At 43.7% G+C, this 11734-nt stretch overlaps 1 protein-coding gene across 4 annotated transcripts in view; it reads right to left on the bottom strand.

Annotated features, from left to right (window-relative positions):
• The window catches only part of PLCB4 (phospholipase C beta 4), a 422814-nt gene that overhangs the window by 104526 nt on the left and 306554 nt on the right, over positions 1 to 11734 (bottom strand). For all 4 annotated transcript variants that reach the window (XM_045295217.1, XM_004698161.2, XM_045295218.1 and 1 more), the window contains exons 9-11: positions 8239 to 8320; positions 6711 to 6811; positions 5982 to 6039 (exon numbers count right to left, since the gene is read on the bottom strand). In XM_045295217.1, the coding sequence (XP_045151152.1) occupies positions 5982 to 6039; positions 6711 to 6811; positions 8239 to 8320 (241 nt within the window). The remainder of the gene's footprint in view (positions 1 to 5981; positions 6040 to 6710; positions 6812 to 8238; positions 8321 to 11734) is intronic.

The raw sequence follows: 11734 nt of genomic DNA, 5'->3' as shown, positions 1-11734 counted from the left end.
TTACGATGGCTGATGTTAGGTGCTGCTGCGTCCGTCCGAACTCATTGTAACTTTATGGACAACAGAGGGAAACGATGCCTGGACTGCATCATCCTCACAATGGTGGTTGTGTTTGAACCCGTGGCAGCCATTCTGCCAATCATCTCATTGAAGGGCTTCTTTTCCTCACTTACACTAGGAAGCATGACGTCCTTCTCCAAAGCCTTTAGAACATGTCTAAAGCACAAGTGATAAAGTTCAACTTCCTTGCTTCTAAAGGAGAATTCTGGCTACAATCTTGCCGAGACAGATTTGCCTTTTCTTCGGGCAGTCCACGGTACTTCTGATATTCTTCACTGCCCCATTGTTCAAATGCACCCATTCTCCTCTGGGTTTTCCAATCCACTGTCCAGCTTTCAAATGCATATCAGGTGTCTGAATACACCATGACTTGGCTTAGATACACCTTAGACCTCAAAATGACAAAGTTTGCTTTGTACTTCTTTTTTATTATTATTAAAGACTTTTATTGAAGGCTCTTACAGCTCTTATCACAATCCATACATTCATCCATTGTGTCAAGCACGTTTGTACCTATGGCGCCATCGTCATTTTCAAAGCATTTTCTTTCTCCTTGAGCCCTTGATATCAGCATCTCATTTCCCCTCCCTCATGAACCCTAGATAAATTATAGATTATTATTTTCATAGCTGACTTCATTCTGTGTCTCCCTTCACTCACTTTTCTGCTGTTCATCCCCCTGGGAGGGGTTATATGTCGATCCTTGTGATCGATTCCCCCTCTTGCCCCCTACTTTCCCCTTATCCTCCTGATATCTCTATTCTCACTATTGGTCCTGAGGGGTTTATCTGTCCTGGATTCCCTGTGTTTCAGGCTCTTACCTGTAGCAATGTACATGTTCTGGTCTAGTCAGATTTGTAAGGTAGAACTGAGGTCCTGATAGTGGGGGGGAGGAAGCATTAAAGAACTACACTGACTGGGCACACACCCTACACTGACTGGCTCAGCATGTGCCTACCGTACGCAGGTGGAGGTAACCCACTGAAACCCATTCATGATGGGGATCGGGGATTGCAATTATTCTCCATGAACAAGGAATTCCCAGTAAGTGTGGGTCATAAGCTTTCCACTTCTTTTCAGAGATCTTCTGTAATGTATTTGCCCAATGCAATATGTCATTTTATTTCTTGACTGATGAGAATTGATCGTGGATCTAAGTTAAAGGAAATCCTTGACAACTTCAATCTTTTCCATTTATCATAATTTTGTCCATTAGCCCAGGCTTTTTGTTTTCACTGAATTGTAATCCATATTGAAGGCTATGGTCTTTGATCTTTATCAGTAAGTGCTCTAAGTCCTTTTTATTTTAGCAATCCAGGTTGTATCATCTGCATAACACAGCACGTTAATGACCTTTCCTCCAATCCTGATGCCACACTCTTCTTAGTCTGGTCCAGTTTCTAAATCTTAAAATGGATGTATCATAACGCCCTACTCTAAAAAAATACATTCATAGCAAATGAGTATTAAGGGAAATTGCAATTGCCTTTGTGTCTGCTCTACCAGATAAAATCATCCTGGTGTTCCCTAAAGTATTCCTATTTCAAAATGGTAACAGTGCAATCTGCATCGTCTACAGGCAAGGGGACAAACGGCACGATGTGTTAGTCACAAAGCTAGAATTTTTATACGAAAAAACGACTGCCATTTCCCACTAACTCAATACGAGCTCAGTGACATCGAGTCAATTCTGACTCACGGCAACCTTTAAGGGCAGGGTAGAACTGGTGCTTTCAAACTGGCGACCTTGCGGTTAACAGCCTTGTGTCTAACCACTATGCCTCCAGTACTCCTCTAGCTTCTCACTAGGAACAAGCAAAAGGAGGGGAAACGAATGGAAGCCCAGAGAATTTAATCAACCCTTCCACATTCAGGCAGCTGAATGACCAGTGGCCTCCACCGCCTGGAGGCGCCTAAGTGCCTGCATCATACTAGACTTGACTTGGCTGTTTTCATGATGTAGGGCCAAGAAAGTTTTCTTCAGCCCATTGCATGGGGGCAAAGAGATTTGGCAGGGGTAGATAGATTTCCACGATCAAATTCTCTATAGAGCATAACAGAATACATCTACTGCCTCTGTATTATACTTATTCATATTGAAAATCCCAGTAAGAGCCAGATAATCCACTAGGAAAATGCTTCACCACTGTGATATGTACACGAACCACCTGAAAGATCCTTGCTAAATGCATAATATGAACCAGCATGCCTGAGCAGGACTGCATCTAACAGGATCCCAGGTGGTCCTGGCACTGCAGGTCCACAGGTCACTCTGGGGAGTGATCAACGGGGAAACACTAAAACCATTGAGGAGGTGGGTCTAAAGCTCTAACTGAAAAGACGGGAGGTGCTGACAGCACAAAAAGGAGGATGTGTCAATGGTCAGTTGTCTTTCCTCTCCTTTTCTGTTCCTGGCGATCAAGAGTGGAAATTTTAATAGCAAAGGGGGCTATAAACTGGAAGGTGGAAGGTAGAAGACTATTGTAACTTTTGCTAATAAAGATGGGATTTTTTCCCCCTACCATTTATTTATCTGAACTGGTTCATGCTGGTGTATAGGGTACCTAGGAGCCCTGGTGCCACTGAGTTAAGTACTGGACTGAAAGGTCAGCGGTTTGAACCCCCTAGTCCCTCTGAGGGAGAAAGACGAGGCAGTCAGCTTCTCTGAAGATTCACAGCCTCCAAGACCCCACGGAGCAGCTCCCCTCCACCCTGGATGGTCACTGGGTCAGAAAGGGCTCCAAGGCAGTGCAGGTGGCGGAGAAGTGATTTACTGATGTGGGTGGTCGTTTCTGCGGTGACCACCATTTCTTGGTCAATCAACAAGGTTGTCTAAGTCTTATTAATCCCAAGAGCTTTCTAGTGCTTCTTTTTGGCCTTCAGAGTAAATCACCATCATCTTCAAATTATGAGAAAACGGCCTTGGCGTCTCAAAGAGTCATGGGACTTAACTTTTCATTGGATAATCATATGATCTGAGGAGTCCTGGTGGCCCAGTGGGGTCTGAACTGGGTTGCTAGCCACTAGGTCAGTGGTTCAAAACCACTAACTAGTCTCTCTGTGCCAAGAAGACAAAGCTTTCTACTCCAGTGAAGATGTACAGTCTCAGAAACCCAGAGGGCCAGTTCCACTCTGTCCTACGGGTGGCTGAGTCCCAGTGGACTTGATGGCAAGGATTCCTTGGAGGTCGCATGATCCAGGACTTCTGGGATCTTGTTAGATTCTGTTTTATCGGGATTGCATGGCATGCACATTTTATTTTTCATGCGTAAGCCTTAGCTTTTGCCATTATAGACACTTCCTTCCTGAGCACGCGCTCCGTGTCCTTTCCTTACAGGGTCTGGGGGTGACGCTGCCTATGTGCTGCTTTTGATTTTGGAGGGCTAAGAAGGGCCAAGGGAGGAGTCAACAGACAGGGGACCAAAAGTTAGCAGAATTTTCTTTCTATTGGACAGAGCTTCTTCAAGGAGACACTCACATTCTGTCCAGTCCATCAGTTGGCTGACTTCACCAAGCTTTTTTCTTACTAAGAAGAGACTTGACGACTAATTGTTATTGTGAGGTGCCATTCCGTCACTTCTGACCCACAGCGACTCTGTGCACCAGCCTCACAGTGGTTCCTCTGCTGGAACTCCTTGCTGAGGCCATGGTGTCCGTCCATCTTGCCAAGGCCCCTCTCCTGGACCAAGCATCATGTCCTTCTCCAGGGACTGGTCCCTCCTGACAACATGGATCAAGGATGTAAGAGGACGTTTCACCATCCTTGCCTTTAAAGAGCACTCTGGCTTTACTGCTTCCAAGACAGAGAGTGGGCTTGTGCAGAAATATACCTAATGCAACACATTGTTTGATCCCTTGACTGCTGCTTCCATGAGCACTGATTTTGAGTATTTTAGAAAATAATGTGAGTGACAGAGCAATTATATGATATAGGTGATTATATTTCTTAAAGGCTAAATGTCATGTCTTTAAAAAAACACGCACTCTACGAGTGGTTATTTATTGGATGGGCCCACAAGACAACCTACAAAGGAAAGACCCGGCATACGAGACCAGGAAGGCAACTTTTATCCTCGTGGTTTCAGAAATGGTTCTTTCTTTGAGCAGAGACCTGTAGCTTTAGCATCTCTGTCATGTTCCACAAAGGAACCTTGATGGCATTATGAGCTCAGTGTTGGGCTTCAATGGCAAGGTCAGTGGTTCAAAGCCAGTGGGTACTCCATGGAAGAAAGAGGAAGATGTCTGCTTCCTTCAAGATCTGCCAGCCCGGCAGCTTTGTCTAGAGGGAGGCGACAGGAGGTGGAATGGACTCAGTGGCAGTGTGCATTGAGCACCAGTTCCAACCCAGAACACACAGGAGCCTTGTAAAAAAATAGAATTGATAAACTGATGTTGTGGTAGATTTTCTCCTCTCCACTGAAGTGCCTTCTGGTTTAGTAGCATTCCTATTTAGCAGGATTCCTGCCCATCTTGCCCAAATTGAGGTGATCAGTGATCCAAAGTACATGAAGAAACTAAGGAAAATAAAACGGAGGGGTGGGGGGTATTAAAAAGCAGAGGAGGGGCAAGCATTTAAGGGAAGAAAGCAAGGACATTTTACTTTTGAGCAACTGTGGCATAAGACTGTGGATAATATCTGGGAAAGACTAGGCACATGGGAAGTGCATGACTAGAAACTAGTAGAGCGGAAAACCTTGAGATGCCTTGAAATACAATAACTATTGTCCTGAAGGGAGTACTGCAACGTGAAGGCATCGGGGCGGGTACAGGAATACCTTGTGTCTTGCATTCAGTGTGTTTGGACTCTGGGTATCATAGCTGTTCAAGTGCAGTCCTATACTTTGGGAGCCTCTGAGTTCTTAGAGGAAAGAAAAGAGCCTTTTGACAAAACAGATCTGTCTCTATCAAATGGCAAAGCAGAGTCTGCCTGTTGTCTTTCCTGGAAACATCCTGTGTGTCTAGCACGATGCTGTTTTCCACTGTTTTCCCTTTATGCGGTCTAACGGGTATAGAAATTATTTTTAAAATATTGTCTCTCGCTCACTCAACCTCTCCTAATTATTAACTCCTAATTATTAATGCTTGAAAATCAGGGGGCCTTCTTTCTGGGTCAACAGAGCCTCAGTGGGTTTCACTGAAGAGAAAACATGTTTTTATGTGGACACAGGAAAAAGAGGTTAATTTTAGTTGTTACAAAATATTTTTTTCTCTTGGGCCTATGCCAATTTTGTCAACCAGTTTTGGTTGTTAAGTGAATCATATTCTAAACTTAGCTTTAAGCTTGTTATAAAAATAAAAAGTAAAAATGTAACTTGCAATCCAATTGGCTGATCATATGCCATACTTTCACCCAGGAATTCAAAGTGTTTTGCTTGTTGTCCAAATAATCCATTTAAACTTACATATATTTTATTCTTTCATGCAATCCACTAAAAGAATAAAAAGCAAAGAAACACAAAAATGAGGCTTTCTAGTCCATGCAATGGTTCTCAGAAGAAGTTAGCAAAGGAGAATTCAATTACAGTGCCACAAGTTCAATCCATTCTCTATTTAAGGAGATCAATAGAGGAGGGCGGGGAGCGGGGAGAACCTTGAACATCATCTTGCCAAAGCATAAGACACATTTACTGAAATGAAGATATTTCAGAATCCACACATCCACAGAGGCAGAGCTGCACAAACAGCCAGAAACCAACAAAAAGCAGTGTACAAAGCCAATATGTAGGAAGCAGAAGGACACACAAGGACAGCCACGATTCTTGCACCCGGTAAGGCCATACGGGACACAGCTGGTGGCAGCGCAGCAAATGAGGGCATGCCACAGATGGACAGATGGACGGACGGGGGCATGCAATGAGAACACTAGAGGAGGCAAGCCACTGCACACAGACTGGATGGAGTTAATGTATGAAAAAGCTTACTTCATTTAGAAAGCTCACTAATTGGTCTACCGTTAAATAATCAGTTTTGTCTCCATTGCTGAAAAGAAATGTATTAGACAAAGTAAGTTTTTGTATATGGTGCGACAGCAGGTACGATTTACATGTTGACGGTAACTTCTAAGACTTATTGTCTAACCCTGAATAGTGGTGCATTCTTAAAGTGGCCAGAGACTGTTTGTAAGGGGAAAACAAAACAAAACCCCCCAACAAAACAATAAAATAAAAACTCCAATAATAAAGAAAACCCGCCTACTAGTTCTCAAGGGGAAAAATGTCTACAATTCTACTTTAGCCTGATTAAAAGATGTTATTTAAAAAACAACATGTAAGTCATCCATCTGAAATCATTGGAATGAATGAACTTTTCAACAACCTAAGGACATTCCATGTTGAATCTAGTTAGTTCACAGACTGGGTTAATACCTAAAGGAGCGGGTTAAAACTGTAGGTCGTTAGTAAAGCCAATGCAGGGGTGGGGAGAATTCCAGGGGCTGCCATGAATTTATGTAAAAGTTTCTCAAGAACCCAAAGAGCGAACTTTTACACTGATCAGCTAAGGGGTGAAAATGTAAGGAAGCCTGACTAGCCTAGATGCCTAGCTACTACGAAGAGACTACCTTGCAATCCTATGATTAAAAAAAAAAGTTTTTAAACTCTAAAAGGGCAACAATAACATTTACGGGATACTCGCTCATAAATGGAACTTACATTTTTCTGAAGAGATCTTCTATATCTGTCCGAGGACAAATCTTTTGGGTCAGTTCATAAAACTTTTCATAAGTAAAGGCTGCAGGCTCAATCTCATCATTCTGCAAGGAATAACAGTGTCATCGGTCATGGAAACACTTTCTCCTGGAAGGTGAGACTTGGAAAGGCCATGAAGCATTTCTCCTGGGGTCCCAGTACCTCCACTCCAGATTACAGCTGACAGAAACCAGGAAGTCACCTAGATCTTGGCTCACAGGTCAGCACCCTGCTAGAACAGGAGCGTCCATACGTTTTTGGCCACTGCACAGTCAAGGTCTGGGCTTGCAAACCTCAGGCGACAGGCAGACTTGCTATGGAGAACACCCCCACAACAAACACAGAGAAATAGGTCCTCCTTTTCTTCCTGAAGGAAAAGAACTAGCAGCCTAACTAATGGGTGGTGACCAACTCACACGCCATCTTTACATGCACTCTGGGCAAGCTTTCCCAAGACCACATGAAGTAGCTTAGGACAGCTAGATGAAAATATGCCTTCCATATGGGAGATTATATTTCAACAGGGCAGGTTCCAGGAGTGGCCTGTCTGAATTTTTCTTGCCGTCACTATGTTATTTTCAATTATTTAAATTCCCAGGGTCGTGAACACCATGGTTTGTTTGGGAAGACCTACCTCATAAGTCTACAGCGACCTTGAAGAACTGCATTCATTTGTTCTCACTGATGCTGACTGTGGTAGTTAGATGATTTTAGGCCACCTTGAAGTTGTATGAAAGCATATGGGTGCATTCCAACCCGTCAATCAGGTCACAGCCCGGCGGTGCCTCCTTGCGGCGTGGCCTTCTCATAAGGAGAGCCCTGGGAACCTCTCTTCCTCTCTCTTCCCCCTTCACCTGCCTACTTGCTGGCCACTCTGAGAGCTGCTGGAGCCCTGCCTTGGATCCAAGAGACTCTGCACCTACTGGCCTATGATCTTCCTGCATTCTGCATCATTCCCTGTGGCTGCGTGAGTCTGAAAAGGGTCTTATGGATTAGTATTGAACTTATAGATGAGCTGGACTGGGTTGGGATGCTTTCTTGACATATATTTACTTCTTGATATAAAGCTCTTTCTTATGCGTTATGAATATTACTGTATTTCTTTCTTTAATCAACTCAGCCTAACACACTGACTTTCTGCTTGCTGGAGGCTGGGTTGCTAGGATTCCCTAAAATCATCTCTGTGAGTTGTAGAAAAGGGGAGCCTAACGTTCATTGCCTTTTCTTAATTCAGTGGACCAAACAAATATGTAAATTAACACTAGCTGAATTCAAAAATATTTGGGTGAAATTGTCCAGAGTACAAAAAGAAGGGTGGAGGGTGGGAGGGAGAGAGGAGGAAAAAGGAGGACCAGGGGGTGAGGAAATTAACTTTACTATATGTGACAGGTTCAGATTAAGATGAACTTAAGATCAACAAGCTGGCTCCTTACATGTAAGGACATAAATGAACAAAGCGGTTTCAGAAACACACAATTAAATGAAGGAATACCTTTCCACTGGGAAGGCCTAATTCCTTGAGAGCTTGAAAGATCACCTTTTCTGTTTTCCCTGATGCAAAGGTTCTAGTAATACTAGGGCAGAAAAGAAAAAAATAAAAGGGGAAAAAAAGATTTAGGTTACTGCACATTCTGATTTTTCTGACACCAAGATTTGAGTGATGCTAGGGACAACGGTTGCGGGGAGAAGGAAACAGAGAATGGAATTACTTTTCAATTCTTGGTGGTTTTCATTTCCCAAACTAGCTCCTGTCACTAATGTTGGCTTTGTCTATAAGGCAACTCGATTTTTTTTTTTTTAAACCAACTTGATGTTAAGATAAGCAGTTCCCCTGGGAACTTGGGAAAACAAACGAGCATCTGAAGTTACTGTGAGAGTTAATTTTGGGGGTCAACAGAGCTCCTGTGGGAACATACGGAAGGAACGTAGCCTGTCAATCAGTTTGCAGCTTTATTTGAGGGTGACTGGGATAGATGACTGGCTGGAGCCTGTTCCCCTCCCCCACGCCCAACCATCTCTCTCGGCTTTCACCTTCCTGTTGACAAGCCACCTGGAGCCACGATGAGACCTGCAAGAGCCCCTGGACATGTGTCCACCGCCACTGGATCTACAAGACTTTGCACCCACCGGCCTGTGATCTTCCTGCATTTTGCATCATTGCATGTGCTGTGTGACTCTGAAGAGGGATTTAGGGACGAGTATCAGACTTATGGGCTAATACTGAATGTGATCTGGACTGGGCTGGGATGTTTTCTTAATATACGAGGGGGTAACCTCCACACCCCAAAAAGGACCTTTTTTTTCAAAGCTATGTATTTAAATTTTTTTTACAAAACAACCTTATCACCTTTCAAAGTACTGTCCATTACACTTGGTATATTTTTCATATCTGTAATTCCATTCTTGGAAACATTTTTCAAACACATCTATTTGGATGGCTGACAACACCTCCCTCATATTTTTCTTCACCTCTTCTACATCACCAAATCACTCTTCTCATGTTCCTCTGCGTTTGCAGAAACAAAAAGGAGTTGCACAGAACGAGGTCAGGCAAGAAAGGTGAATGAGTCAAGAGAGGCATACTGGTTTTTTGCCCAAAACTGGCATACTGAAATGACTGCGTAAACAGGTGCATTGTCATGGTGGCAAAACCAGTCCCCTGTCTGCCACAAATCGGGCCTTTTTTGGTCACTCACTGTTATGCAATCTTTTTAGAGCTTTTAAATAGAAAACTTGACTAACAGTCTGACCTGGTGGAACAAACTCCAAATGCACTAAGAGTCGACATTTTCATCTGTTCGGCAAATTGACCGATGTCCAGAATGAGGTTTGGCATCAATGGACAGTCCACCTTATTTTGAAACAAGAAAACCACTCATACACGGGTTTGTTGTTCCATAGCGCTGTCCTTGTAAGCTGTGTTCAACATCACAACAGTTTCTGCAGCCGTTTTTCTTAAGCAGGAAAACAAAATTTCACAGCCCGACACTGTTCTCTAAATCAGTCATCACAAAAAAATGAGGTTTGAGTGAAACTGCTTTTATGAAAAAAAAATTCACTGTGACCAGAGAAAACCTTCGCAGGAGATGCCACTGGGTCCCCTAACTTAAGGTGAGTTGTTCAATGCTTGCCTAGTAGGAAAAATAAGTACTACAAAAGTTCCATTCCTCACAAAGCAATTCCATTTGGGGAGGGGGGGTAGCCCCTCGTACAATTACACTTTGATATAAAGCTCTTTCTTATACAGATGAATGTCTCTGAATTTCTCTAGTCTACACATTTATACCCTGTTGGATAAAACCATCGTGCATTTGGATTCCACTGAGTCACTTCCCAGCAGTTCCTGAGTGCGTTCACGGTGGGTGACATCATGCCTGGCTGCTAACCGAGAGGCTGGAGGGGGTGGTTTATCTACTTCTGAGGACTCAGGCATGGAAAACCCTGTGGGGTTTAGTGCCACCCTGGCACGCATGGGGTCGCCATGAGCAAGAATCCACTGGATGGCAATACTGCTTCCCCTTAGGGGGAAAATGGGTAGGCGGAACCACAGCTCTAGTGCAAAGGAACAAACAAAAACTTCACTATGGATCATTGGCGGGGCTGCGGAGGCCTTTTAAGCCACAACTCATGCCCTTGCCTGTCCCCTCCCTAAGTCTCACACACACTATAGTTGTCCTACATGACCAGATCTATTTTCCTTTTCCAAGCTCAGAGCTAAGGTGTTTTATTATGGAAAGGCTAGGTAGGAGGGGCAGGGGAGCAACTAGTGAAAGTTTCAATAGAATCTTGGCACTGCCCTGAGGCATGACATTTTCAGATAATGGCACTACCTTTTAACTAGTTAACAAGCATCAGGCTGGTCAATGGATTCACCTTAACGGACATGCAAGGGAGCTTCAAAGAGTTCATGGGAAAAACAGAATTAAAAGACACTGGTATTTTCCCACATTTTTTGAAGGCCCTTTGTGTCTCCTGGTGAGAATCAAAGTAAGAGCGACATTCTTTCCTACAGATGCATGGGTGACCGTCAGAATGAGCAAGAGTGAGTCAAGACTGAACCCCGTTCCCAGGAACCCGACTGTGCTCTGAGCTGTGCTTCTGCCACACAATGCAACCCCGATCGCTTCTTGGTTAAAAGCCTAATTCCCCCGTCAGCATAATTTCACCACTAAATTCAGAAATCCAGCCTGCTCTTGAAGAATTGCTGACATCTGTCTCTGAAGCTTGGCCCTGGAATACCTTCTCGGTGCTTGTCGGAGGATTTTTAGCAATGTCTCTCTACTACAGCCTTCTCACACTTCCTGCCACCATGTTAAGGGGAAGGCAAACTCCCAATGGAAGCACTAACCACTGCTAATCTTGATGAGAGGGAGAAAGCACCACTTCAACTGGCAGATTACAACTTCCCAAAATAGAGTGGGAGAACTTGCTCTAGGTATATAAATCATGATGTGTTGATTCAAAGCAGTACGACTTCATAGAAGGCCCAAGGAAGTACGTTCTGAAGAATGCTCAAGATGGTTGTATTTAGATATAGGGAACTCTATGACTGCCCTCACAGTTTATGGACAGCAGAGCATCTATGTGTGGGCTGAGTCAACTGGTTTATAGGTGACTTCTAGTTCAGAGGGTGCTAGATCTACCATTTTTAGACCTTAGCGAAGTTTTATATATCTGATTGGAATGAGTTATAATTTATCTGATTTTTAATTTAATGCAAAGTAGCTACTTAGTGTGTCTTTATTAAAACATATACATGTGCTATCATGAAAGCTACAGACATCCAGTAGGATTGGGGCTGTGTAGCACCTGTGATCAGGAGGAAAATCTTTCCAAAGTAACTCAAAGGTACCTCAGCTAGGTCCAGCTTCTGCTTGACAGGTTTGGCCAGCCCTGTTCTAACAAGCTGAAAACTGGTCAAGATGGTCACAAATGCCACAGGTAAAGGGCCGGTCTTTCTGGTGTAACTGAACCGGGGAGGAGACACA

Source organism: Echinops telfairi, unplaced genomic scaffold (assembly GCF_000313985.2).
Source record: "Echinops telfairi isolate 266 unplaced genomic scaffold, ASM31398v2 ScPeMD7_5592;HRSCAF=6446, whole genome shotgun sequence".
NCBI classification, from domain to species: domain Eukaryota; kingdom Metazoa; phylum Chordata; class Mammalia; order Afrosoricida; family Tenrecidae; genus Echinops; species Echinops telfairi.
Note: the sequence above shows the minus strand (reverse complement) of the source record. Positions and strands in the feature narration are given on the sequence as shown.